The 26,797-nt window shown below is 41.2% G+C and overlaps 2 protein-coding genes across 3 annotated transcripts; one reads left to right on the top strand and one right to left on the bottom strand.

Annotated features, from left to right (window-relative positions):
* Positions 1-169: 169 nt before the first annotated feature.
* acsf2 (acyl-CoA synthetase family member 2) lies at positions 170-26,273 on the bottom strand. The gene is made up of 16 exons (XM_026178011.1): positions 26,018-26,273; positions 22,215-22,410; positions 20,132-20,260; positions 19,671-19,724; positions 19,426-19,544; positions 18,827-18,989; positions 17,287-17,382; positions 16,902-17,053; positions 15,203-15,294; positions 15,037-15,113; positions 5,093-5,200; positions 4,558-4,709; positions 3,559-3,700; positions 2,522-2,632; positions 2,368-2,436; positions 170-593 (listed from the first exon to the last, which is right to left on the bottom strand). The coding sequence occupies exons 1-16, from the start codon at positions 26,131-26,133 to the stop codon at positions 543-545; spliced, it is 1,827 nt and encodes a 608-aa protein (XP_026033796.1). The 5' UTR covers positions 26,134-26,273; the 3' UTR covers positions 170-542.
* On the top strand, positions 5,214-14,181 carry chad (chondroadherin). 2 transcript variants are annotated; one of them, XM_026178013.1, is made up of 4 exons: positions 5,214-7,867; positions 10,466-10,629; positions 11,604-11,766; positions 13,814-14,181. In XM_026178013.1, exons 1-3 carry the CDS (start codon positions 7,082-7,084, stop codon positions 11,749-11,751), a joined length of 1,098 nt encoding a protein of 365 aa, XP_026033798.1. In that variant the 5' UTR covers positions 5,214-7,081; the 3' UTR covers positions 11,752-11,766; positions 13,814-14,181. The 2 variants fall into 2 exon arrangements, with proteins under 2 accessions (XP_026033798.1, XP_026033797.1); XM_026178012.1 differs by lacking the exon at positions 13,814-14,181 and having other exon boundaries at positions 11,604-12,062.
* Positions 26,274-26,797: the final 524 nt, after the last annotated feature.

Genomic DNA, 26,797 nt, shown 5'->3' with positions numbered 1-26,797 from the left:
TCACTTTAAAGCTCATATTTTTTAAAGTGGAACATGTGTGCATATTTCTGAATGGCAGGCTTAAGAGGCCTGCACCTGCCATCGAGGACAATAAAAAACAAAAAAAAAAACCCCAAAAAAACCCCTTCATTCTTTCTGTAACAAGAGGAACCTGCATGCCTGGTTTTAATAATTTGTAAAAAGGTTTATTTCAAGTTCATATAATGAAGATTTTTGTTTTTATAAATTTTTAAAAATCATTAAAAAAAACATTTTAAAAACCTTACAACCTTTGTCCTGCCTATACAGACAAAAGCACTTAAAAAGGGCCCTTACAAGTAAATAGTGTTTCTATGTGGGACCATTTTCTGCAGCAGGTACAGGATACTGTTTTGTGGGGGGGGGGGGGGGGGGTGGTTACATTGTCCCTGTAACCACTCGTTACAAGATCTTGAGGCGTTTTCTGTTGGCCAGTTCTGACAATCCCAATTTGTATCTTTGGTATCTGATATACGCACACGTATTAATTAAATTCCCTCTGTACAGTTTGTAGCTTTTCATTTTCACTCCTTCAGTTGCTTCTCCACCTGTTCACTCAGTTTGTTCTTTTGGATCTGAAAGACAAAAAGAAGAATGACACGAATCAACAACAACTTTTTGCAGGAGCACTAAATGGACAAATCTGCAGCGTCAAAGTATATGAATATATAAAAACCTATTAGTAAATGGGGCCGAGTGTTTTATTGTGTGCTGGTGATTCCATTTAATTCGTAAGAAATCAGAACGCAAATTAAAATCTGTCACTTACTGGGGTCAATACAATAAATAATTATTTTAAATCAATCTAAGAGTCTTTCATAACAGCTTTGAGCACTCAGATGTCAAATGCATCTCTGTGAAAATTGCCAAAACTACAAGTGAATCTAATTCGATTACTTCCTCTAATGACCACTTAAGGCTGCCTCCAAAAGTGAGTCAGTCCTCACAGACTTCCATGTTACATGTTACAATTTTACAGCATAAATAAACATGTTTACAAGCCTGGTCTGACCTCTATGGATAATTTCCCACCTCGTAACAACTCATCCAACAACTAGATAGTGAAGTTTTTGGTGCGTCAGCTTGGATTACAAGTGCCAGTTTTACTAAATTGGACAAAACAACATGTGAATGCAAACCCCAAATAGCGCTAATGGGTGTGGTTAGTTTTACGGGTGATTTACAGAAGTTGTGCAGTTTTCTAAAAATAAAAAAATAAAACGTGCTCTTTCTCTGCGTTAAATGTTGGCAGAATTAGTGCTAAATAGCGTGTGGTAAACATAAATCAGTGTGCACACTTGATTTAATTATCCCCCATATTTTATGCCTCAAGACAGGAACTCCCAGAAATACACATGAAAGGATCAGTCTCTTACATGCAACTTGTCACTCTGCTCTCTACGTAAATACCAACAGTATTTTTTTTTTCTTAAATGGCAAAAATCAGTTTAAACCGACACAATGCATTAGCTACATCAGAGCAGAATATACAAACTACTGACGTCACCCTTGTGGTCAGATTTACCCCAGTTTGTGAACTCTTAGCATTTTCCTGTGGTTTGGCTTCTTTTCTTTTCACACAGAAATCTCCAAGCAAACCAAAAATGCACCAGTAACTTTCATATTTATCTGAGTGACGTTCATTTTTAGAGCTCAACTAAAATATTCCACGATAAATAAAATTTAAAATTAAACAAACGACAAGAGAAACACCATTCAATCAACGTTGCATTGATGTCGCATATTCTGTCCATCAGAGGGCATTCTGCAACTTCCCACATGTGTTTGAATGCCACAAACAATCACCCGCTGATCTGAGCAGACACAAATGAGTAGTTACAATTATAACACGAACGCAGAACATTTTTTGCATTTTTCTGAAAGTTTTATCATATCGTACTTGCTCCGTTTAGAAGGAATCTCAAATCAAGGTTTTGGTTTTATCTGATCTGATGGTCCAGGTCGAGTACGGCCTGCCAGCCCTCTGGGATTCATCTAACAGGCCATAGTGTACGTGCAGACGAGCTAATAGCTTCCCGTCCCTCCTGTCTGAGAGCATTCAGGGCAGGCCTGTTCAAACACAGGGCCAAGTCTACAGTAAATGATATTAAATAGCATCCCACGAGAGAAACACAAGAACCAGAGGGGAGTTTGTGTTTTCATCCTGGATTTCTCCTTCCCCTAAATTATTGCAGACTGTTACAGCAGCTGCTAAATACAGATGTTTTTCACTCAGGATGAATGACATTTTATTAAACCTGCTGATTAATTTATGTCATTTGTAAGAATCCTGGAAGAAATTCCTGCTTTTTATGAACTCGGTAGAGGAGCCAGGACTGAGGAAATTACCTTTCCAGTGATCGTGAGTGGGTAGCTGGTTACAAAAAGTACGTAACGAGGAATCTTGAAGTGGGAGATCTGAAAGGAGCAAATGAACAGCGCTCATTATGGTGCAACACAATTCCAGCTCATTATGAAATATAAGACGGGAACTGTGCCCCACCTGTCCCTTGCAGTAAGCTTTGATTTCTTCTGCAGTGCAGTCTGCTCCATCCACCAGTTTGATGCAGGCACAGATCTCCTCACCCATACGCTCATCTTTAACTCCCACCACCTGAAAAACAGCAGGAAACGAGGAACATTTAGAATCACACAGCAAACAGTCAGCAGTACAAAATCTTAAATATCTGAACAGAACTTTGGACATTCAAACGCTGCACACGAAGATTGAAACTAAGACAAATACAGAGGATTAGACATCACATGAAGGGCCAAAAGATTAAGCCAAGTCAAGACACTCTTTAAGGGGTTAATATAATAAAAAAAAATTTAAAGGAAAAAAAACAAATATTTTAAATGTTAACATTTTCTTAAAATGTTCTTGGGGGTGTCCTAACTGAAAACCTGGCAAAGTCTGGAGGCCGCTTTGCATGTTCCACTGACTCTATGGTTTTCGTGCGACTTTAAACGTGTTCTTTATAACACTTTTTTTTTTTAAAATCTAAATCACATGTGTGCTCTCATTCTTGTTGGCTTTTAACTGAAACTGGAATGCGAAAAACTCCCCACCAAATTAAAAAGGTGAAAGTGCATTCTTGACCGCTGGATTAAAATCCACTGAGGTGGTGTACAGAGACTAAACTTGTGTCTTTCCAACAATTATGCACCTAGCCACATCGATGGGGGGAGTGGTGTGTTGGAGGGGTCACCCTGCCTTTTGGACTTGTAAGTAATGCACAATAGGCGTTAAGAAAAGTTAAGAAATTCAGACTGATGACACACAATATCAAGCCACACTCTTAACACAGTTTTAACAAGACTTGTTCTGAAGTGTGGAAGCAGCAATGTTCAGTAAAATTTAATTTCTGCTGTAGCAATCTTAGTGAACGCCAGTCTGATGTTAAAATAAAACTTACTGTATGCGCTTCTGAAGTTCACCGACAGAATTTCTAGTGAATAATTGAGTACAGTTAGTCTCCCTTCTCATTTTCCTATAACACCCTCTAGGTTTACTGCTCAGCCCTTGCTGTTTGAGCTCACCTGTGCCTCTTTAACTTTGGGGTGTCTGTGCAGAAACTGCTCGATCTCTGCCGGGTAAATGTTCTCTCCTCCCCTGATGATCATGTCTTTAATCCTGCCGTCTATCCTGCAGTAGCCGTATGTATCCATGCTGCCGATGTCGCTGGCCAAGAGGACAAAGAAACAGTTAAATGCCCAAGAACAAGGATGGGAGAGAATCAGCCTTTTAACAGAATCAGATGTTATATTTAAAGCCTATCTGCCTGAAAATGCAGACAATACTAACAGCTGTAAAGTAGTGATGATTAACTAAAGACTTCAATTAGATTTAATTTATATTTTTATTTCAAACTTGTCACAGAGAAACACTTCAAGGTGCTTTATATTATGAGGTCTACAATGATACAGAGAATACCCCAACAATCAGAATATGATCAAGCGCTTTGTGACAATGGAAAGGAAAAAAAAAAAGCTAAAACTTTAATATAAGAAATTGACGGACATATCCTGGTCAAAAACAACTCCAAGGTTCCTCACAGTGTTAGTGGAGGCTGAGGTAATCCCATCCAGAGTAAGCATTTGGTTAGATACCGTATTCTAAGATTTTCAGGGCCGAGTACAGTAACTTCAGTTTTATCTGAATTTAGAAGCAGAAAGTTAGCGGCCATCCAGGTCTTTATATCTGTAAGACATTCCTGCAGTTTAACTAATTTGTGTGTGTTATCTGGCTTCATGGACAGATAAAGTTGGGTGTCATCAGCATAGCAGTGAAAATATAAGCTATGCCTTCTAATGATACTGGTGAGGGAAGCATGTGTAATAATGTACACAGAATTGGCCCTAGTACTGAACCCTGTGGAACTCCATAATTAACCTTAGTGTGTGAAGAAGACTCTCCATTTACATGAACAAACTGGAGTCTATCAGAAAGATATGATTCAAACCACCACAGTTCAGTACCTGTAACAGAATACTCTAATCGCTGTAATAAAATACTATGGTCAACGATATTAAACTTACCCAGTTTTGTACCACCGGTCTTTAGTGATGCACTCATCTGTTTTTGCTCTGTCATTCCAGTATTCCAGCATCACACAGTATCCTCTGATCATAATCTCCCCTGAGGTACCCACAGGTACGACCATCCCGGTTGTAGGGTCCACTATTTTAGCCTGTGGAGCAGGTGACTCATGATTCATACTTTTATTCACCAAACATTTTTTGGTGTATTGCACAGAGTTAAAGAAGTGAAGTTTTGATTCACTCAAGGTTCAAGGTTCAAGGTTCTTTATTATTACCTTGAACCTTGAACCTTGAGTGAATCAGGCTAGTACAAGCTTTCTTTGAAACCGTTACTTTGTTTTTTTGCCCTATATTCCCCCAATATTCACCTTCATCGATAACTGTTTGTCACAATAAAAGTTTTCTTCCCTGCTGATTTTTATTCAAGTGTTCAGCCCTCCCCAAATTGTTTTGTTTGGATGAGTTTTTGCACTCAAAATAAATCTTATTTTAATGCATTTCAGTATTTATATTGAGAAGCATGCCAAATTACCTCCAAGTGATCTGTAATGTAGCCAACAGTCTCAGTCTTTCTCTCCACGTTGTCCAGTGGGGAGGCGAGGAACGTCACGGGGCTGTTCTCTGTGGTGCCATATCCAAGCTGTCAAACAAGCAATGATATGAGCAGGTGGGACTGAAACACAGTGGAGTCCAAATAATACTTAAAAAAACAAACAAACAAACAAACAAACAAACAAACAAACGCCAAAAGTCTCCACAATAAAAACCAAATTGTTCTGATGCATCCTGTAGATAAACAAAGAAAGTGCCAGTGTCAGACACTAGGGGGCGCCTCCAGAGGTCCTGTATCCAGCCATGCCCCAGTGGCTCAGAGGGGTTTTTGGCAGCACACAGTGGACCAACACGGCTGATCTGACCAATCACATTAATGCTATGATACTATGACGACACGCATGACTGCATCATAGTATCATACTGTATATGAATGAAACACTCAAAGAGAACAGTTTGTAATGAATGTTAAGGAAAAATAAAACTAGACACCACCACAGTTAAACAATAAAGACATACAAACTAAAATAATAAAGCAAGAAAACTCACACTGATCTAAAATAAAGCAGTTCTCAGTGCTTTATAAAAGGAGAAAAAGGCTTAAAATTTTCAGAGGCAAAGTTGGAAATGGAAAATATCTGATGTTATTACTTAAAAATGAATTAATAAAAATAATTTAGCAGTAATAAATTCTTACCATAGTCAGTGTTTTATTTTCTATTGCATATTACACAGCTAATGTACTTCATTATTCAACATTTCAAAATAAAATATCCATCATGGCAGAAAAATAAAGTTTTACAAAGTCAAACTAATGGAGTCATTTTTCTACTTTAACTACACATGTGAGCTCTTAGCTCTTTTTATATTCACTCAATTACTGCCATGCACTACATCCATTTCTGACCATGTTACCATCTAAAATTTGGTTTATGGTATATATCATGTATTTAACTTTCTTTACTACGTTTATAAGAAGCGGGAGGTGCACTAGAAAAAGGTTCAACTTTGCTGGAGACGGGACTTTTAGGGAAATTTACAGGAGCTACAGTGAGAACGTTCACCTGGAAAGTCACACAGGAAACAATATTGCCAATAAAATGTTAGATTTGTTAAGTAAACTCTACATTCCGTTTATCCTGGGTGGGTTCATTCATCTCATAAACGCACACACCTGAAGCCAAACCATCCACTAACCTGAGCCAATCATATTCATTACAAAAAAAAAAAAAGTTAAGCCACTCCATCATTTGCACAGAGGTCTGGAAAAATACCACTGCATGATACCACAAAACAAAGGAATGCACACAGGAATGTAAAGTGGCATCTAAAACTTTCACTGCTGTGATGATGGAAGTATCTTTTTTTGCAATAGGATTAAAAGCCATCTGGAGACTATTATAGGTTATAAAACAGCTACACAGGAGTGGCTCCCTTTCCTGCCACCGCAGACTGAAAAAACAATAGCGATGTCTGGGAGCGAGCACAGAGCCAAGCTGACCTCGTGCCACGTTGTCTAACATGCACCTGGAAGTTAATCAAACGTTACAAACTCTTATCAACTGTCTGAAGGTGTGCATCCTGCAGCAAGCTCATTGCAAATCCTGCAAAAACGAAGCCAGCTGCAAAGAAAAAGACTAGTTGAGGTTCACCTTTCTGCTCATTTAGGGTTAAACTCTCAGACAGTTGACTTCCTCCTGCAGATCTCTCAGTCCAACACCCTGGCAGGCCCTCCTCAGTATTTTTCCTCAAGTAAATGTTATAAATAGTGCTGTGTGCTCTGTCCATCCTCCTCTCAAAGTGTCTCTCAGCTCTGCCCACCTCCTCTCTCCTCCTCTGTCCGTCTGTTTCTCAGCACAAACAAACAGGATCAAGCGTTCGCCTTTGCTCTTCACATTTCTCTGCAGATCTCTGAGACTTTTGCAGGATTTTTCTAACTGACCCGAGTTACATTTACAAGCTTTTCAGGATGCGCTGTGTGAGCTGGTTGTTGCTGTGGACCTGCCTCCTGATGCTGGGCATCGTAGTGCGGGGCGCCCCGGCCCAGTGCCCGAGCCAGTGCCACTGCCACGGTGACCTTCAGCATGTCATCTGTGACAACGTGGGGCTGAAGAAGATCCCTCGGGTGTCGGAGGCCACCCGTTTGCTGAACCTGCAGAGGAACAACCTGGGCAGCATACCCACGGGAGCCTTCAGCGAAAGCAAGGGACTCATCTCTCTGCACATGCAACACTGCCACCTCCGAGAGATCGGATCCCAGGCCTTCAAGGGACTGAACAAGCTCGTCTACCTCTACCTGTCCAACAATGACATCAGCACCATCAAGCCCGGTGCCTTTGAGGATCTCACTGAGCTCACCTACCTCCACCTAGACGGGAACCAGATCAGCGACCTGCCAAAGGGCATCTTCTCCCCAATGATCAACCTCTTTGTTCTGCAGCTCAGCGACAACAAGCTGCGGGAGCTGCGTCAGGGGACCTTCTCGGGCGCCAAAGACCTGCGCTGGCTGCACATTAGTAACAACGAGCTGACGACACTGCACGCGAGCTCTCTGGACGACGTAGAGAACCTCGCCAAACTTCACCTGGACGGCAACAAGATGTCCACTTATCCCAGCGTGGCAATGAGCAAACTGCGGGTGGTGGAGGAGCTCACGCTGGGGAAGAACCCCATGAAGACTATCCCTGACAACGCCTTCCAGAGCTTTGGGCGCTATATGGAGAAACTACACCTGGACAACATGGGTCTGGAGAAGGTCAGTCTGTGGTTTTACTGGGCTTATTACTGGCAAAGCATCAAGCCTGGCAAACGTCACTGCTAGAAGTTTTGGCTTGAAATTTAAACAACCTGTTGAAATTAGGTCTTTTTCAAACTACTTGTAGACTCTTAAATATCTTCAGGTTATTTAGAAGAAACGTACAAGACAGCCTTTGTAAAGGTCTTTTGAATTAATTGGCTCAGCTTTAAGAAAACATTGTGCCCAACTAAAACAGTTATGTCATAATAAGGTCTCTGCATGTCTGACTTAATATTTGCTTCCCTAAAAAACTACAAATTTATATGAGTGCAGTTTCCAAACCATCCTCCTTGTAACAGGTAAGAACAAAAGTGCCCCCACAATAGTCTTCTCTCATTAATCCCGTGATTACAGCTTACATAAAGAGTGAGATTTAAGCCAGTCTTGTGTTCTTGGGCGTTCTCACTTCCTCCACACGTGTCTCAGTTCATGCTTATAATGCAAAGCTGCTGCTGCAGTTTTCTATCTCTCGAAAACAGCAGATGTTTGATGCTCAAGGGTACACATGTGCTTAACCAAATGGGATCTTTCTCCGGATGCAGATCAGAGCAGGAGTTTAGCAAAAAGCTGTGAAGTTCTAAGAGTTGATCTACTGAGAAGCGTGTGCGTATTAAACCTAACTGTACTACATTTCAATTTGTGGGGTCTTAAAACGTTCTACAAGTATGACCTTGAGCTTCAGTTTTATTTTGAAGTGAATTAGCAAATGCAGACAGATGCATAAGTGAACTTATAAAGCAGGACAGGTGTCAGGGTAAATGTACGAGATTTGATTTGTGGTGATCAAAACTGTGATTCAACAGGTCTTTTCAAAGACCAGGAGCACAACAGTTTGCATAATCAGGGGAATTTGAGATGCTTACTTTAATCTGAGGAGTCACAAGTCAGAAGTTTGTGACATGCAGGCGTGTAAAGAATGATTTTTCTTCAGCCTGTCAAACAACAGAATCTGAGAGCAGGGGTGTGCATTAAAGCTTCAACCAGGCCCTTAGTTTTTATTTATTTTTTTCTTCACGCTGTAACCAGGTACTGAGAAACTGTTTTGGATAAATAATTCAGTGTCATCCATTAAGCACAAACTCAGTATTTTGGCACCTGGCATCCAATTACAGATTTAATTAAAGGGTGGAACAAGCCAATCCTGTCAGTCAGCAAAGAGGTAAGACTTGAACCTCTTTGTAGCTTTTAAGGGGAAATGAGAGTTAAATGCATTTACTGGTTATTCCAGCTGGACTTTACATTTATGGTCTCAACAGTGCCTTTAAAAACACGCTCCAATCAGCCTCTTCAATGACGGCAGGTCAAAAGTACAATACAAACATGTCAGAGGAAGTGACTCCAACTGTGGATCCTCCCTTGTGCCCTGGAGTGCAGTTTTACTCATCACTGCTGTATTTAAATTGGAACGTGTCCAGAAATTAGATTAAAACAAACCATTTTAATGCCCCATATGAGAAAGTGAGTTGAACCTAATGAGACAGATGTTTTCACAGCAGCCTGTGGGACGCCCGTCTGTTGCCCGCCTCCACATCAGCTGCAGCAGGAGCGCGTACAGTTTAAGCTCTTCGAGAGCATGTTTGCCTCATACTCCAGGGTTAATCCAATATTTGAGTGTACCTGTGCCAAAATATGGAGGCATCCCAGAAAGGTAAACTGTAAAATAACAAGCTTCTCACGCTGAGGCTGTGCGCGAGCCAGGTGGAAGCAGCAGGAGGCGCCGACTCCAGCACACACGGCCGGGGCAGATTAAGCAGATTTCCAGCCAAATGCTGGTATTTTTGGTTTGTTTTTGTTTGCTGGAGTATGGCCAAGCGTGGCCGAGTCTAATTATTGCACAAGTGTTATTTTCAGCGAGGCGTTTTCTGCTTTGGCTGTGAGGGTCCTGTAAACAGGTCAGGAGGGTTGAGGAGACAGGTAAATAGAGGCAGGGTGTTCCACGGTGCATGAAAGAGGAGTATTTTTAGCCTGCCATTGGCCCAGCTGAATGGACAATTGGGGCCTTTGCGAGCCTTCATGGCAGCATCCCGAAGACTGAGACGACAGAAGGAGTGAACACACCTCGACCAGGCTGGAAGTCATCCATCTTTCACTCCTTCAAAACACCAGCGCCTCAGCGACTTCTCACTCTGCAGTGGAAATTTCCAAACGACCTCTTCTCCTCCAGTCTTACATAAAACAAGCAAAGCTCTGCTTCCCTCTCATCCGCCCGTGTCCTCCTGCTGGTGGAGACGACACTTGATGTACGTCAGCTCATGTAGCACCTCTCTGAAGCTTTTAGCACCCGTGAAGGAAAGAAAGAGTTCACAGACTGTCAGTGTTTGGGATGAAAGCCACCTCTCATCCTTCCTCCTGCACCAACACTTATCCAAAGAGGAAAACGCTGGCACGACTCCCTCGCTCTACCCCCGCCCTTACCCCCCACACCCTGGACAGATATGGAGGATATCCCGAGATTTTTACCAATATTTCACGCAAGTTTCAGGTAGATTTCCACTCCCTTAAAAAAAAAAAAACAGAAATAAAATACAGCTCATGTGCTGCTCTGCATTTTTCTAGTTATCCGACGGCGCATTTACCGGTGTGACGACGGTCAAGGTGCTTCACCTGGAAAACAACAGGCTAAAGTCGATTCCCAAAAGCCTCCAGTTCAACACCATCACCAACCTCACCCTCTTCAACAACCCGTGGAACTGCAGCTGCCAGATAGCTCCACTGCGCAAGTAAGACTCAAAGCTGATCTTCAACTAACGATCGAGTAGGATTATTGGAATGAGGGGATCTTTAAATATTTTGACTTTTGATATTTTTCCATTCCAAAAAAAATTTTTTTTTATAAAATTAAAAGAAAAAAAAAATTAAAGAAATTAGAAAAAAAGAATAAAAGCCACAAAAGAATTCATGCATATTGTAACTGTAACGAGCTCAGATTATAAAGCAGCAATGTCATCATATGCACGTGATGATAACTGTGATATATTTAAATGTTATAAACACAAACTGTGGCAGAATTGCACATTTATGTTGTAAAAAAATCCAACTATTCTTCTAATTTCAGAATTTTCACCTTTTCACCCCCCGAGGTCATAAAATCAAGAAATGTAAAGGAGTTTCTCAGATTTCTTCAACCTTCAGTCAGTTGCCCCCTAGTGGCCACTGGAAAGAATGCAAGGTTTCTTTTGCATAAAATAACTGCATTAAAAAAATACTTTAATATTACCTAAATATGGTCCCTTCAAAAAACAAATAAAAACCTTGAGGTCCCAAAAAGCGAAATCTCCCACATAAAGATGATATGGTGGATACATCCGTTTCTCACATGAAGTCTTTGTGCTACTTTAATAACGTTGCTTCTCTTCATCCTGATTGCCATGAAATTTGTAACATACAATCCATTCGTATCGTTCATGTAATTTTACGCTAAACTCTGCTGGTAGCGCCACTGACTTTAAAGCCATATGATTCCTCCTCTGGGAACTTTCTGCACGACGTTTTTTGCTAAATCATCCAGCATTTGTCGAGGCTAAAGAATCAGCCTGTTCAGCCAACCATCAAACTCCTGCAGCATCACTGACAGCTACAAACACAGGAGCAGCTTCACGGTTATCGAACAGGAAACAGTGTCTATTCAGGTTCACACACTGTATTAAATAAGAAACATGCTCCTTCATGCTTCTCATATTTTGGCTTCTTCCAGGTGGATGGACTCGATCCCAAGCCTGAACCGTCCAGATGCACTGTGCGCATCTCCGAATCAGCATAAGGGCAAGCAGGTCAGAGACATCACTGGCTTCAAGCGCTGCAGACCGAAGACAGCGAGGGCCAAAAAGGGCATGCGCCAATGAACTCACGGCCCACAGGTACCGAACAAGCCATGACGAGAAGAGGAAATGTAGATTACTACTCAGAATATGAAGCTGCAGCCAGGAAGTGGTGCATGAAGACCAGAAACCTGGGCTTGGAGCATCAGCACCTCTAAAGATCACCAATTAAAATATCGAAAAAGAAGTTCTAAAGAAAACTATTTTTGGTTTTTAGGTGTTAATATTCTGACTTTTTGGGAGGGTTTGGGATCACTGACTTCCAGGGGCTTTTTTATTTTTCTTTTTATACACAATACAGTAGTTGATAAATTAAATGATCATGTCAGCAATTTTAAGTAGTTTTGAAGACAGTTTTGTTGGTTTTCTTTTCTGTTTCTTTTGTCTGTTTTTCCTGTTGCCAAGTAAAAATAAGATCTAAACATTTTAACTTGGGCTTTAGGAAATACCAGGGAGCTTTTCTGTAATTATCTGATTGTTTTCTTGTGTTGACTCCAGGGAGAGCAGCCGCCACTTTAAGTTGAGCTTTTCTGATGTAAATTATAACAAATCAGGTCTCAAGGCCTTCTATAAGACCAGAATAAGAGAAAAAGATAACAAATCAGTGATGATGTTGTTGCTCTAGTTGAGAAAACACAACGTTTTTTACTACTATATGTGAGGACAAATTTAACTTAGACATAAATGCTAACATTTTTATTTGCAAAACAAAATAAAGAAATTAATTATATTTTGCAGACAAAAACTCAGCAGAAAATTCAACCAGTGACACATTAAATTGTGTCGTCCTTTATTTTAACAATTATCCCAAGATCAGAGCATGCAAAACTGCAGAAGAGCTAGACCTCAGACACTACAGATAGAAAGACTGAACAATGATGGCTCGTTTGCAAAGGTTGCCAGGAGTTGGGTCAGGTTTGCAAAGTTGCAGCTAAAGAAAGATTTCTGCAACAAAGTGAAGATGTTTGGCTATAATGCACAGATTGGAGAACATCAGCACATACACCTCGTACCAACTGTCAGCACAGTGGCTGAGAAGTCGCTATTTGGGCACCTTGCAGTCCTCGAGTCGACCATAAACTCATCTGAACGCGAAAGTATTCTAGAGTCAAATGTGAGGACCTCTGTAAGCCGAGCTTTAGCTGTGGGACATGAAACAGGACGACGATCCAAAGCACAGCAGCAAATCTACAACAGAATCAAGACACTGCAATGAACCAGACCTCAAACTGATTAAAATACGTTGGTGGGAACCGAAGCAACACTAGAAGAGTGCTCCAAAATTCCTCCACAGAGTCTGATCAAGTCACAGAGAAAGTCATTACTACAAGTTAATCTGTCACGTGTGGCTCTTTTGAGGTTGTATTTAAATCATTTTAGAGAATGCAAAGTATGCAAAGCAGCTTCTGAGTGTCTGATGCCAAGCTGATCATAACGTTTAACATGTGATCAGTGTCAACTCTCAGCAAATTTCCCATCTTTAAAAGCTCCTAAAGACAAGACATCTAAAGAGGAATCTGCTTCCCACACAGGCTGTGAAACGATGCTTATTTTAAAACAGAAGAGCACTCTGACATGAAGAAATTTAATGAGTTCTTTCTTTGTCTCCGCTCCACCTCTCCAAGTTTCATAACAGTCAGCCCTGTAGTTTTTCTACAGCCTTACTGACAGATAAACAAATAGCTGTGAAAACATCTCTGAAAGAGCGATAATTAACTGGAAACTGTAGACCGTTAAATGACAGTTAAACGCTCGCTGGCCTTTACAAATGCCTGATGTGCAGTTTTGTGCAAGTATAAAGTCTCATCTCGGCTGTGATGGAAGGTTTTCAGCTGGACTTTGGTGCATTGTGACAGCGGCTTCCCAAATGAGGTTTAAGGTGGTTTTGGAGTAGCTCAGATTTGGCGTTGCACTGTTATGATTTTCTCTTTTTGACCACAGAACTCCGTGTGCTCCCCCTCTATCCCAGACTGAACGTTTCCATCTTGGCCCTGGGGTCCAGCACACCGAGTCCAGGTCGCGGGGTCTCTGGTTGGAGGGCCGACTGTTTGACTTGGCTGCTGAGTTTGTGTCTTTTCTCCCACAGGAGACGCCGAACAGGAGCCCATCCAGGTGACCGGCTACAATGAAAGCAATGCTAACTGTTTCTACTTAAAGACTCTCCATCTATTCATCTGCCAGAGGCTGTCAGCAGCATAAACACAGACACACACATCGCCCTTGGTCTGCTTCAGTTACACACAAACACGCATCGACTTGATTTAAATATAATTCTCATTCATTTATATCAAAGATGAAGACTTCAGCATGAAGTGGAAGCAGATGGGATGGAAAAAAGGGATGCTTTTAAGTAAATGAGGAAAATGTTGAGGAGAGATTCGCCATCCCGTCCCTGCGCATTCAATTTTTCAGCACAATGGACAAACCGTGAATCAGTCTAAGCAAAACAAAACACATGAGCTTATTTTAAGCTCATGTGTCAAGGAGATTGTTTCCATTCTTGTCTTTAAAGCTTTAAAAAGAAAGACTGGAAACACCCATCAACCATTGACCAAAAATCACCTGTGCGTGGTTGCTTGCTTGTCTGTTTTTCTTCCTGTTCAGCTCTTGGTAAAAGTGTCTTCTTCAACATGTTAAACCACGTTTTTAAAGAGCCTCGAGTTCAGCCCCAGCAGATGAGCTGATATCCTCAATGTGGTTCTTTGAGGAAGCCCCGCTCAGCTCCTGTTTCAACCTTCTGTTTGCAAGACACAGCCTATCAGGCAAAAGTTGGCTTAAAAGGTGGAGGAGCTGAAAACAGCTCAGTTCAAACAGAGGATAACGTGAAGAGCTGCACAAACAACGACACTTTATCTATCCTCGTTTCTGCATGCACACCTTCACTGACATTTAGAGTGGCCAAAAAGACTGAAAGTGAGGACAAGATCAGTGAATCGTCATTTTTTTTCTACCCTGGTCAATAAGAAGATGAATGCAGGATCATTGTAGCAAATTCTTTGTGAGACATTGTCACTTTTCACTTTTTTTTTTTTAAACAAGCATCTAACAGCAAATCAGAGGGTTTCCTCAGACATAGCTCATGTATATTCAGCCTGGACTTTTGGAAGTGCTAACATCCAATAAACTTTTTACAGATTCCTTCCTGTGTCTCTACCTTAAAAATCAGAACTCACTCCATTATGTCGTTTTTCTGAGGATTTGTCTCCCCCTAGTGGGAAAAGGTTAAACTGCACCATTAAATCACTCATAAATCAAACATTGACCTTATACTGGGGGGGGGGGGGGGGGGGGGAACAAAAAAAGACTCACTGTTATTTCCTTCGCATTCAAGTCAGAGAAAACTTTCTTCACAAGTTCTTGAGGGCAGGGTGAACCAGCCATGATGCCTAAAGTTCAAAGATGTAAACAAACAGAAGCAAATAAATGCAAAAAATATATCAGAAGATGAACTTTAAAAATCATTTTCTTTTCTCACCTCCCTCCACTGATGACAAGTCATATTTAGTGAGGTCCGGCTGGTTGAGCATGTCGACATACATGGTGGGCGTTCCATAGATGAAGGTGCACCTGAGAAGAGAACATTTGGACAGTGTTTAAAATATTCGTTAACAAAAAACACTTTTTGTTACTGATTACGTATTTATATAAATGTAATATCTGCATATGATAACAACTGGACAAAAAACAAAACAAAAACAAAACTGTGTGAAATGGCCCCAAAACCAAAAGTGCAAATTAGCTGTATCCAAGGTTATGATGCACTTTTGTTATCAAACAGGTGACTACAGGAGTCTGAGAAGAACTCAACAACTGCAGAGAAAGCAGAACTGTAACCACAGATGAGACTGTATATAAATGATGTACACAGACGCCGTGATGTCACACATTCAGCTCTATCTTTGAGGCCGCAAAGTCCATTTGTGCATAAACCAGCAGTCAAGGCACACTGGAATTCTTGTGCAGAACTCTCCCAGTCATAGTAAGCACGATAGAAAAAAAATAGACAAAAATAAACAAGACAATACTATACTAATATAAATTATAAATTCTACTCCGTTTACAAGAGGGGTGGCAGTGTATACACAGGACTGAGCATTTCTGTAAACCATCTCTAAGGTTTATAGAGAATTGTCAATAGAAGAAAAAAAAAAAAAAAAAAAAAAAGGAATGCCGCAACTCCCGTCACCTAATATCAGGAAACTGAAGCTACATTTTAAATAGCAGTTATCAAACTTCACATCTCTCCTCTTTTCTTCCACACCCAACTGGTCACAGCAGATGGCCCCGCCCCTCCCTGAGCTTGGTCCTGCTGGAGGTTTCTTCCTGCTAACCCCAAGCGCTGCTCATAGGGGGTCATCTCATTGTTGTGGTTCTTTCTAATATTGTAGGGTCTTCACTTTACAATATAAAGCACCTTGAGGTGACTGTTGTTTTGAATTTGTTTTCTATAAATATAACTAAATTTCACTTCACATTCGCTCACTGCAGAAATTGAGAGTCAGACGAGAAAACATTTGTTAAATTTTCAGAATTTGCTGTAAACATGAAAACATGGATCCATTGCGCTTTGGCAAGCGTGGGAGACATCACACACACACACACACACACACACACACACAGTTTATGTTATCCTAATGGGGCAGTTTACAAGGCCACAGGAAGTGCTTTTGGGAAATATCTGATCTCATTCATGAAGTATCTGAGACTAAGGCTCACCGGCCTCATGCAGTAAAACAATATTTGACTTTCTGAGATCAACACTCAGATGAACACAAAGTTTTTAAATGGTGACTAAAGCTCATTTCTTTAATCAGCAGACATGCCACAAATACACAAGACAATCTCCATTATTCCGTAAGAAAGGATCAGACACAGACCTCTGTGTTAGTAATGAGATGCACTCAGATTACAGTTACAAATTTTTTTTTTTTAAATCATCGTTAAGCAGGGAAACATGAGACGTGTGGAAACCAGTTTGTGTTGCTTTAATTTGATGGTATCCTGGAACCCAAAGGTACAACACTGCTCCAGATTTAAAGGCGATTATAGTCTCAGACCTTTTGTTCAAGCGTATTAAAGATCAAATATCTTTCTGTTAACTCGCACAACAACACAGCCCTGTAGGCTTAGAGGTGTCTTATTTTTTAAATCCTAGCCTGAACTTCTGACATTACCTTTCACTCTCGATAGCTGCCAAGTTTGCCTTTCCATCGTATCCCCTGGAAGGAAAGACGGTGGAGATGCCGTGCACGGCCATGGAGATCCCGCCACCCACAGAGCCGAAGCAGTGGTACAGAGGCACTGGCACGCAGACTCGAGTGTGAGGCTGGAAAACGAGGAAATAAAGGAGTCAAAATTAGGAAAAAAAAAAACTTTGCAATGAAAAGACTTTAAGCAAAAACACAGTAGTTTATAACAGGATCAGTTCTTCGTTAGTTTGAATCCTTTCGTGGATTTTTGAAATAAAATAAAGCCCAAACTTTAACAAAGACATTAATTAAAATCAGTAAATTATTTAAAAAGGTCTTAATGGTGTGAATTCCTGATTAATTCACTTACTCTCCAGTGGTATCCCAGTCTTCTTCCAATAAAGTAGGAGTTGTTGATGATGTTGTGATGTGACAAGGTGGCACCCTTTGGAGCTCCAGTTGTACCCTGGTAAAATATTATTCTCACATTACTGCACTTATAAAGCCATAAAGTAGGACTTAATCTGTTGTCTTTGTGTTTGCAGACGTTTATCAGACAGCATGATACCTTATTACCAGATAACACTGAAGAAAATAATAATACATTGAAATTATGCAATGAGTTTAGGATTGTAAGATTAGATATTCACAATTTCTGACTAGAAAAAAGAAAGAAACAGTCAAATGGATATGATTGATTTTGTCTTCATTATGACTGCAGGTGTTTCGCTGTGTTGTTTAGCAGGTTGTTAATCTGTTTCAGCTGCTTTGGTGTTAATGAAATTACCAACATGTGCACTAGAGGCTCAACAATGAGACAAACCAGTAAAACAGGAATAGTTTTACACCTGGACGCCATGGACATTTTTTACCTCCTCATCTTTTCTAATGGTTTTTCACTAGTTTTGCATTTGGCAAGGGTCGGTGTAGTTTAGATCCTCTAGGATTGCACATCAAAACATGTCAACGCAAGAAGGTTTGGTGCGTCTCCCGGCACAGTCTCAGGAGCATATGGGAGATTCCATGAGATAGCAACACTATAAGAGCTGGACAGGGCCGTAGAAGGCCTTTAACCTCAGCAGGACCAGTATCTGCTCCTTTGTGCAAGAAGGAACAGGATGAGACTTGCCAGAGCTGCAAAATGACCTCCAGCAGGACACTGGTGTGACTGTGCATGACCAAACAATCAGAAACACGCTTCATGAGGGTGACCTGAGGATCTCTAGTGGGCCCTGTGCTCACTTCCCAGCACTGTGGAGCACAATTGACATTTTCCATAGAATACCAGAGCTAGCAGGTCCACTAATGGTTCCCTGCGCTTTTCACAGATGAGAACTGGTTCACCCTGAGCACATGTGACAGACGTGAAAGGCTCTGGAGAAGCCGTGGAGAACATTAGGCTCCTGCAACACTGTTCAGCATGACTGGTGTGGTGGTGGGTCAGTGATGGTCTGCAGAAGCATATCCATGGAGGGACACAGACCATCCTTTCCCATCGTCCCTGGGAGATTACAACACTATGGATTATTTGCAGCATCCTTGTGGGTGGGATCTGGTCAACAAGAATCTCAGCTCCATTCTTCAGGAGGTTGCTTCTTGGTCAGGCACCACACACGTGAATGTTAAAGCATCAAACTTTGGACATGAAAAAAAATTCTTTACCACCTCTAACAAAAACAGTTTGTTCTCTGTGGATAGTTTCCCCCTTCATTGCAGCTGTACAGTGTGTGAATCTTTGACTCACCAGTTTAAACTTTACTAACATTCAAAGTTTTAATGACCTTGCAGCAGGTCGTTTAAGGGCTTATAATAATTACTTGTTGAACTCTGAAATATTTCCTGTGGCAACAAAATCTTTTGCATGCCATCCAGCCACAGTGAGAAGAGAACAGTGACTGCGCATCACTTACCGAAGTGAACTGGATGTTTATGGGGTCATCGAACGAGATCTTCTTTTGCAGATCCTGAAGCTGCTGCATGTGCTGACTGCCGCCGGCCTGCATCACATCCTCAAAGTGAAGCATGCCCGGCTGTCGGCTGTCCAAAACAATCACGGAGCGGAGTTCAGGGAGTCTGGTGGAAGGAAAGCAAACAATCAGACAGTCAGGCTGTGATCTGTTGGTTGGCAAAGCTGTAAGTAAAGAGTATCAGTCAGGTAAACAGACAATAGCAACGTGTTCTGAAGAAATCAGTTAACTTTAAAGGAACTGAACCAACCAAAGGATTAACAGCAAACCTTGCAATGTCCAATGTAAAGAAGCTATCAGCATATGAAGCATGTATGTTTTTGCACTAGTTTTAATGCAAAACCTTCTGTTTTAAAAGCCTCCAACCACCACGTCTCTCCACAGTCGAATTTGAAAAGCTCATCTTTGGTTCTTCCAAGGATACAAATCAGCCTCATGGCCAGTGTTAGTGTCACAATAATCTTTAAACCGTTAAACCTGCCGCCTTCATGCTTGGAGGGAACATCACATTTCGACCTGAGGGGCTGACGGGTGATCTGTACCTGCTGCTCTTGATGTCTCCTGGGCTGGACGTCTCGATTTCTGGACAGATCTTCCTCAGCATGTCGCAGTAATTCAGGGTTTTAAACTGCGTAGGGCACACTACAGCTTTGCACCCAACCTGCGAGGGGAAAAAAAAAAGGAGCAGAGAAGTTAAACTTTCACGTGTCACACATATGCATGTGTCTCTGTGTCCAAGAATTTAAAAAAAAGAAAACATAATCAGGCTGAAAAGAAAACTGCTCACCTTCTGCAAGGCAAACTCCACCTCCTGCACCTGGTATGCTGGGTTCACAGCCACCTGTGGAAGGTAAACATTAGGAAGAAGACGAAACTAGAGCTTTCAAGAAACTAAGTTTCATCTTTATCATCTTCAGTCCAGGCATCTCTTTGAAGCATGGCAGACAGAAAGCATTGATCTGCAGTCCAGTGTCCTCGTCAATAACTTCCTGAGGGTCAGGCTGGCCGACCACGCCACCTCTTGGCGTCTGGCTCACACAGCAGGACTTTTGCAGACCTGGATATCCATCTAGTTTCCTGCTTATCGGGGTCCACAACTTAGACCCACTGAACAGGATTTCCTTAACACATAAGTGACATTTGTGAGGTATCTGAAGGCATCTACACGACTTTAGCCAGTCACCAGCCCCTACTTAGTTTTCAACCTTACCAAATCTCAATACTGCAACATGCCCAGCTTTAACTCACCAGTATAATCCCAGCTTTGGCTGTTGCAAACTGGAACAGGACCCACTCATAAGTGTTTGGTCCCCACATGCCGAGCCGGTCTCCTTTCTTCATTCCGAGCGCCAGCAGCCCGGCTGCAGCCTGGTCCACCTGCAGAGACACAAACAACTCTGTGCAGTGAGACCATCAAACATCCAGGGGATGCTGCAGGTCCAAAGATTACTGTGCTTTACATTACTCCAGCAACAGAGCAGTCTGCCATGTTTCACACACGTCACAATGAAAAGCTACAGAGAAAGCACCGATAGTGTTAGCAAAGCAACATTTCCATGTGACAACTACAGTTTTCTTCCCTTTCAAATAAAGAAAACAGCTGTTTAAAGTAATTTATGTAAAGTCAGGTTTTTGGGGACGCTGTAGGCAGCTCAGCTCTGAAATAGGATCTGTCCTCATTTCCTCTGATAGCAGCAGCAGAGATGCAGACTCAGCACGACTGAAAGAGCCACAGCCAACACCTGATTGGCTGAAACATACAGGAACTACCCTCACTTTTCATACATTAAAGAGTGTTTTTCTTTTTTAAATGGATAATGTTCCTCATAAGTCATTTAAGATCCTGTCATGAGGATATTAACTTAACAAAACGCCTTTCTAGCTTTGCTATAAAGCAGTCAGGCAGAGCCAGGCATAGGAAGATATCAGAAACTCAAACACATTCTCTCTTATGTCATGAAGGGAGAGCGTAGCAGAGCTGCCAAGTAGAGCAGAGGTATCGCCATAAAAGGCATACTGGGATTGTAGTGTGCCAAGTTAATGCAAACAGTCTGTGGTGCTGCTGTGACTTTGACCAGTGACTTTTAGACTTGCATGTTTACACTAAACATGATGAAATAAAAGGTGAGGGCATCAGTGGCGGAGGTGCTTTTCAGGCAGGAGTCAAAGTTTGCTGTGAAGTGTCAGTTTAAAGCTCCTGTTATGACTTATGTAGCTAGTGATGACTCAGCAATCAAATGTGCCTGTTTAAATTTCCCCTTGTGGGGATTTAAAGGATTATTCTATTCTAAATCTAAAGATGTAGTCTTTAAAAGAAGTGAAAAAGCAGGGGAAAAAAATCAAAGAGCAAATGTGCAGATTTTCTAAACAAGAAAATGAATCTCTGCATTAACCATATGTGCACATTTCACACAATCGTCAAAGGAGCTTGCAAAGAAAAGCGTCTGGACTTCTTTAAGTTGCTTGAAGACGTTTCACCTCTCATCCGAGAAGCTTCTTCAGTTCTAAGGTCAAGATATTTCATATCTGGGACTCTCCACCATTTGACCTTAGAACTGAAGAAGCTTCTCGGATGAGAGGTGAAACGTCTTCAAGCAACTTAAAGAAGTCCAGACGCTTTTCTTTGCAAGCTCCTTTGACTACGATGACCTGGATGACTGAGAACCTTCACAGACATTTCACAGAATCCACTTGAGACCTGATTTGATGATCACCTCGATCATGTGGAAGAACAGTAAACCTGACAACACCATGAAAATTTTCATGAGGTCACGAGGGACCTTTTAGATTGATGTGATCAAGGGTCCAGATTTGGTTTTAGAAGAAAAGAACTATGGTCCCATTTAACAACTAGTACATGCTCGGGCAACAGTACTGTTTGATCTCTTATTTATGGACACTGAGGGAAGAGTGAACAGATCACGAGGGGGTCCAGTTCTTCTGGATGGCTTTCAGTAAATCCCCCAATTTATCAATGCAATGGATTTCTGTTTTCTTCTTTGCAACAATGTTTCAAATCTTCTGGTCGAGTACTTTGACTCATTAAAAAAAAAGATATTGATAAAAGGCAGAAAGGGGCTGTTCTAGTTTATTAAACAAGAAAAACAATTTAACAGGAAATGGCATCTCCAGTTGTCGGGTAGAACAGGGATGTCTGTCACCTGACTGGCCCAGATAGTAGTCAGAGTTTTTTTTTAATAATTGAAAATTAAATAATTAAGCAGCTGATTACTATTCCATCAACCTTGAGCTCAAACTGGTCTTTATGCGAGCCATCATCTAAAATAAGTTCGACACACTTGCTCTACGTGCTTTAAAGTAAAGGACTCACATCTTGTTGGAACTGTGCGAAGGTCTTGCGGACTCCATCTTGTAGGAAAGCCATGGCCTCTCTGTCGGGCCAGCGCTCCACCGACCTCTGCAGGCTCTCTGCTACCGTCATGTGGAGCAGCGAAGTGGAAGACGTGCCATGGACATAGCTGGTGGTGAGAGTCGGGATGATGGGCGGACCGTCCACATGGAGGCCGCTGTGAAGCAAAGAGTAAGATTTTCAGACACTGGAAGCTTTGCAAGAAAATTTAAAGGACATGATAAGATGGGGCCTGATCATTCGAAACCTTGTATGTGAGCAGCAGGATTTGAATTCAATTATGGATTTAACAGGGAGCCAATAAAGAGAAGCCAGTATAGGAAAGAAATGGTCTCTCTTTCTGGTCCCGGTCAATACTCTCACTGCAGCATTTTGGATCAACTGATGGCTTCCATTGAGGACATACCCTGGTCAAAAATGACTCCAAGGTTCCTCACAGTGTTACTGCAGGCCTGAGTAACATCATCCAGAGTAAACAGCTGGCTCGATACCATATTTCTAAGATTTTTTAGAGCAAAGTACAATAACCTCAGTTTTATCTGAATTTGGAAGCAGAAAGTTAAAGACAAAGACCTGGATGACCTCTAAGACTAATTGGTCTCCATCATCAGATTTATTAATTCTTCTTCTGGATTTTTCCTTGATTATTATCTACATGCATTAATAAAAACCAAAAGCCAACTGACCCATGAAATGAGTTAGACATTTAATCTTCTTAGGTCTCATCTGACATTATTAGCTCGGACGCTTAGAAACACTTTAAACCTACGACTAAGGATAAGGATAAGCTTTATTTGTCAGTTGCCTGCAGCTGAAATGACAGACCTAGTCGACCATACAGACAATACATACAATATAAAAACTTACATTGGGGAGACAGGTCAGGCTAGGCAGCAAAAAAAAAAAGAAGAAAAAAAGGGATAGACGGTGAAATATGTAGCATAGGGGCAAACTACAGCAGGAAGTTCAAGTGTCTGTGTACAGTTTTTAGTCTGGAACAAGCAGAAACCTGCAGGGCTGAAAAATAAAACCAATGCTGAAATACTTAAAGCCACAACTCCTCTAGTCCCAACAGAGACCCAGTGTTAAAATGTACAACTTTACAGCAGAAATACACGTTTTGTGCTGAGTAATTGCATTTGAGAGCATGAGGGTGGAATGGATGTCTGTATCTGTGTGTGCCCCTGTTTGTTTGTGTCTATATGTCTAGGGACATCTCAGGCCCTCCAAGGTATGGAGGCCCATTTACGGGTAAAGTAAACATGTTGGACATCTTTCTTTGCCTTTAGACAATAATTCTGATGACAGAAGAACCAAACGGAACAGGCGAAAAAAAAACAAAGAAAGAAAAAAGAAATACACGTTTTAAGCACACTACAAGAGCCATTATGGCCTCCATGGATGCCCCCCCCCCCCCTTCCTTGTGAAAACCATACACTCCACAGGTTTAAAGAGATGTCACTGAGCTCGACTTCCTGACCATGTATGAGCCGATGGTCCCTTTCGAGTATTTAAATGACAAAGAATAAGATTTCTTGTGCCACACCGAGTGTCCAAGAAGTTTTTGCTGTGTTGAGTGAAATTCTGGTCAGTTATTTGTCTGTTGCTTATCACTGGTTAGCAGATCTCTCCTTATTACCCTCTTTACCAGAGTCACAAAATGAGTTCAGTCAGTGATCTGAAAACTAAGTAACAGTTTGTGTGTCTCACCAGTCCCCACAGAGCCCTGCATGCTGATTACATGTTAGTTAACCTCGGGGTTGTTAAATCCCAGTTCAACCAATTAAAAAAAAAAAAAAAAAAAAAAAAAAATGTGTACAGAGACAGAGAAGGGGGAAAAAAACTAAAAAGACTAAAGGTCAACAAACAAAACCACACTGCTCCAGAGCAGCTGTTTTTGTCAGCTTTAGGAAACTTGAAGGATTTCCCCCCTTTTTTGTACTGATTTGATTCAGACTGTAGATCAGGGGTGGGGGAACTCCAGGCCTCAAGGGCCGGTGTCCTGCAGGTTTTAGATGTGTCCTTTATCCAACACAGCTGATTTAAATGGCTAAATTACCTTCCTTAACATGTCTTGAAGTTCTCCAGAGGCCTGGTAATGAATGAATCACTTGAATCAGGTGTGTGTAAGATCTAAAACCTGCAGGACACCAGCCCTGGAGGCCTGAAGTTCCCCATCCCTGCTCTAGACCTTTGACCTCCCTGGCTGCCTTTGCACACTGTGTTTGCTTACAGGTGCTTAAATGAAGGCACGATACCAAAAGACAAAATTTACTGGCAAGCAGAGATGGAACAAGCTCAGGCAGAAGAATTAAAACCAACCTAAATGAGTGCCAAAGCATGCGGTAATTGTGTGGCGAGTTTTTACTGACAGAGTGACGGGATCGATCGGTCTGAAGCATCGTAAGACAATAAGACTGGAGTTTTGTTTTGGTTTTTGCACCCCTTATATCTATATATTGTATTTTTCACTTCTGGTTTATGTTAAATATTAAACAATTTCACATGAAAATCTTATTTGTCAAATCATTTGAAGAGTTTGGAGGGACAGGGTAAAACTGGTGAAAGATTGACTGAAACGTGGCCTCAAATAACAAAGCTGAATGTGTCACAACCCAAAAAGTTACAGATCTGCTAGTTTTACATCATGTTTTTCATGGATTTAATCAATTCTGGATGTAACATAACAGCTGACTGTACAAGTTAAGCAGAGCCGGACAGTACAAGGTACATTTCTCTTCATAAAATTGCTTGTGTCTAAACCTCTGCATCCTTTTAACTTTTATCTGTTACTCTTATAATTGTGTATATTGTGTATTTGTTGTACAGTGTCCTTGGGTGCTCTGAAAGGCGCTATTTTTAAATAAAATGTATTATTATTATTATTATTATTATTATTATTATTATTATTATTATTATTATTATTATAATCACAACAACGCAGGTTTGGTTTTGTTTTATTTAAAAACTGCCTTTGACTTGATTTTTATGAATCTACTGCATTACATACTTTCTGACTGCATGCAGAGATGAAGGAAGGAAGGTTCAGGGCTGCTGAGCATGGGTGAAAATTCCCAAAGATAAAGAAAAGAACTTTCTGCACACTGATTAAATCAATGTTTACTGTGTCTGTTCAAAGTATCACATCGATGCAAGAGGTGGACACAGTGATCTGCATCTCTACACAATGGAAATAATGTTGATATCCGTGATTGTGAAAACAGATTTTCTTCAGTTTCTTTGATCTCCCTGACGTGCTGCACCACCGAGCCACAGGAAAACTTTCCTGCCTGTTGATCTCTCCACACAACTCCTCCATCTAAAACAACAACAACACACACTGCAATAATGCACACTTTGCTATGGGTTGTATTATCGCCGTTTCCAAAATCCTGGAGCGACTGTGACCACAGAATTTCCTCAGGGATTTGTGAAGTTTTCTGATTTCCTTCTGATTTTAACAGTTTTAGCTGCAAAGTCTGCGCACAAAATATCCGAGCTTGAGACAGCGCAACGCTAGACCCGAGACCACTAATCCTGGGGGTGAGTTCTGCAGACGGAAACAAAACTTTCAAGTCGATACAAACGGATGTTTCTTGGTAGAAAAGACGGTCATTTAACATACCACCGAGCGCATTAGTTTTTCTGCGGTTGATGCTATTTTGAGGAGCGTTTACTCACTTCCAATTCCAAGACCCCCGCCCAGGAGCTTTGCTTTAAAGCGAAAGCGCTTTCTCTTATTTTACCTTCCACGGCTCACTCACCGAGTGGATGTAGTTAGTCCTGGCTGGCGTGTCCATGGCCTCTGAAAAAGCTTTAAACCTCTGAAAAAAGCGCAATTGCGCATAGTTGGAGTGCAGAAGGCAACGGTGGGGATCATTGTGTGCAGCTGGCCGCGTCCGGGACACAAAGCTTGAGCTGAGGTTTTTCGTCTCCAGCAGAGAACTGAGCGACAGGCTGTTAACTCCTCTTCTGATAAGGCTCAACCCGCTTACACTCTCTCACTTTGACACGTTGAACCCCTGCCGAAGTAGGTGGATCGATCCGAATATTGATAGTGTCATAGTGTAACAGGGTCATAAATCACATCTTGTTATAATTACACCGGTTACAATAGCAACTCTATTATTGGTGTTGGAAGTTAAACATGTAGCCCATTAAATTGTGTTACATAGTATGAACTAGTGTTAATGTTTTCTACACAGAGGAACTATTCAAAGCTTTAGAATTTGTTTTTGAAGACCTAAGATTTTTTCGGCGTTTACAAATGATGCTAAATAAAATGATAAAGGAGGGGTTCGGCAAAACAGGAAACGTGAAAGTCTTCCCATGAACATAAAAACAAGAAAGCAGATGTAAAAGCCTGCCAAGAACATGCGGAAGTGAAGCCAAAATAGGCTTATCTGCACAAGAATAGAAACATATTTGCAAGTCAAAAATGTGGAAATATCCTTTCATAGCCCTGGAGGGAATTTGGATGAAAACACTTGTTGTTTTTAAATTAATCTGTTTATTTTATACTTGTTTTTCAGTGTTTGAACCTC

The sequence above is a fragment of the Astatotilapia calliptera genome, chromosome 8 (genome assembly GCF_900246225.1).
Source record: "Astatotilapia calliptera chromosome 8, fAstCal1.2, whole genome shotgun sequence".
Classification (NCBI taxonomy): domain Eukaryota; kingdom Metazoa; phylum Chordata; class Actinopteri; order Cichliformes; family Cichlidae; genus Astatotilapia; species Astatotilapia calliptera.
The sequence above is the reverse complement of the archived record's forward strand: the minus strand, read 5'-3'. Positions and strand labels throughout refer to the sequence as shown.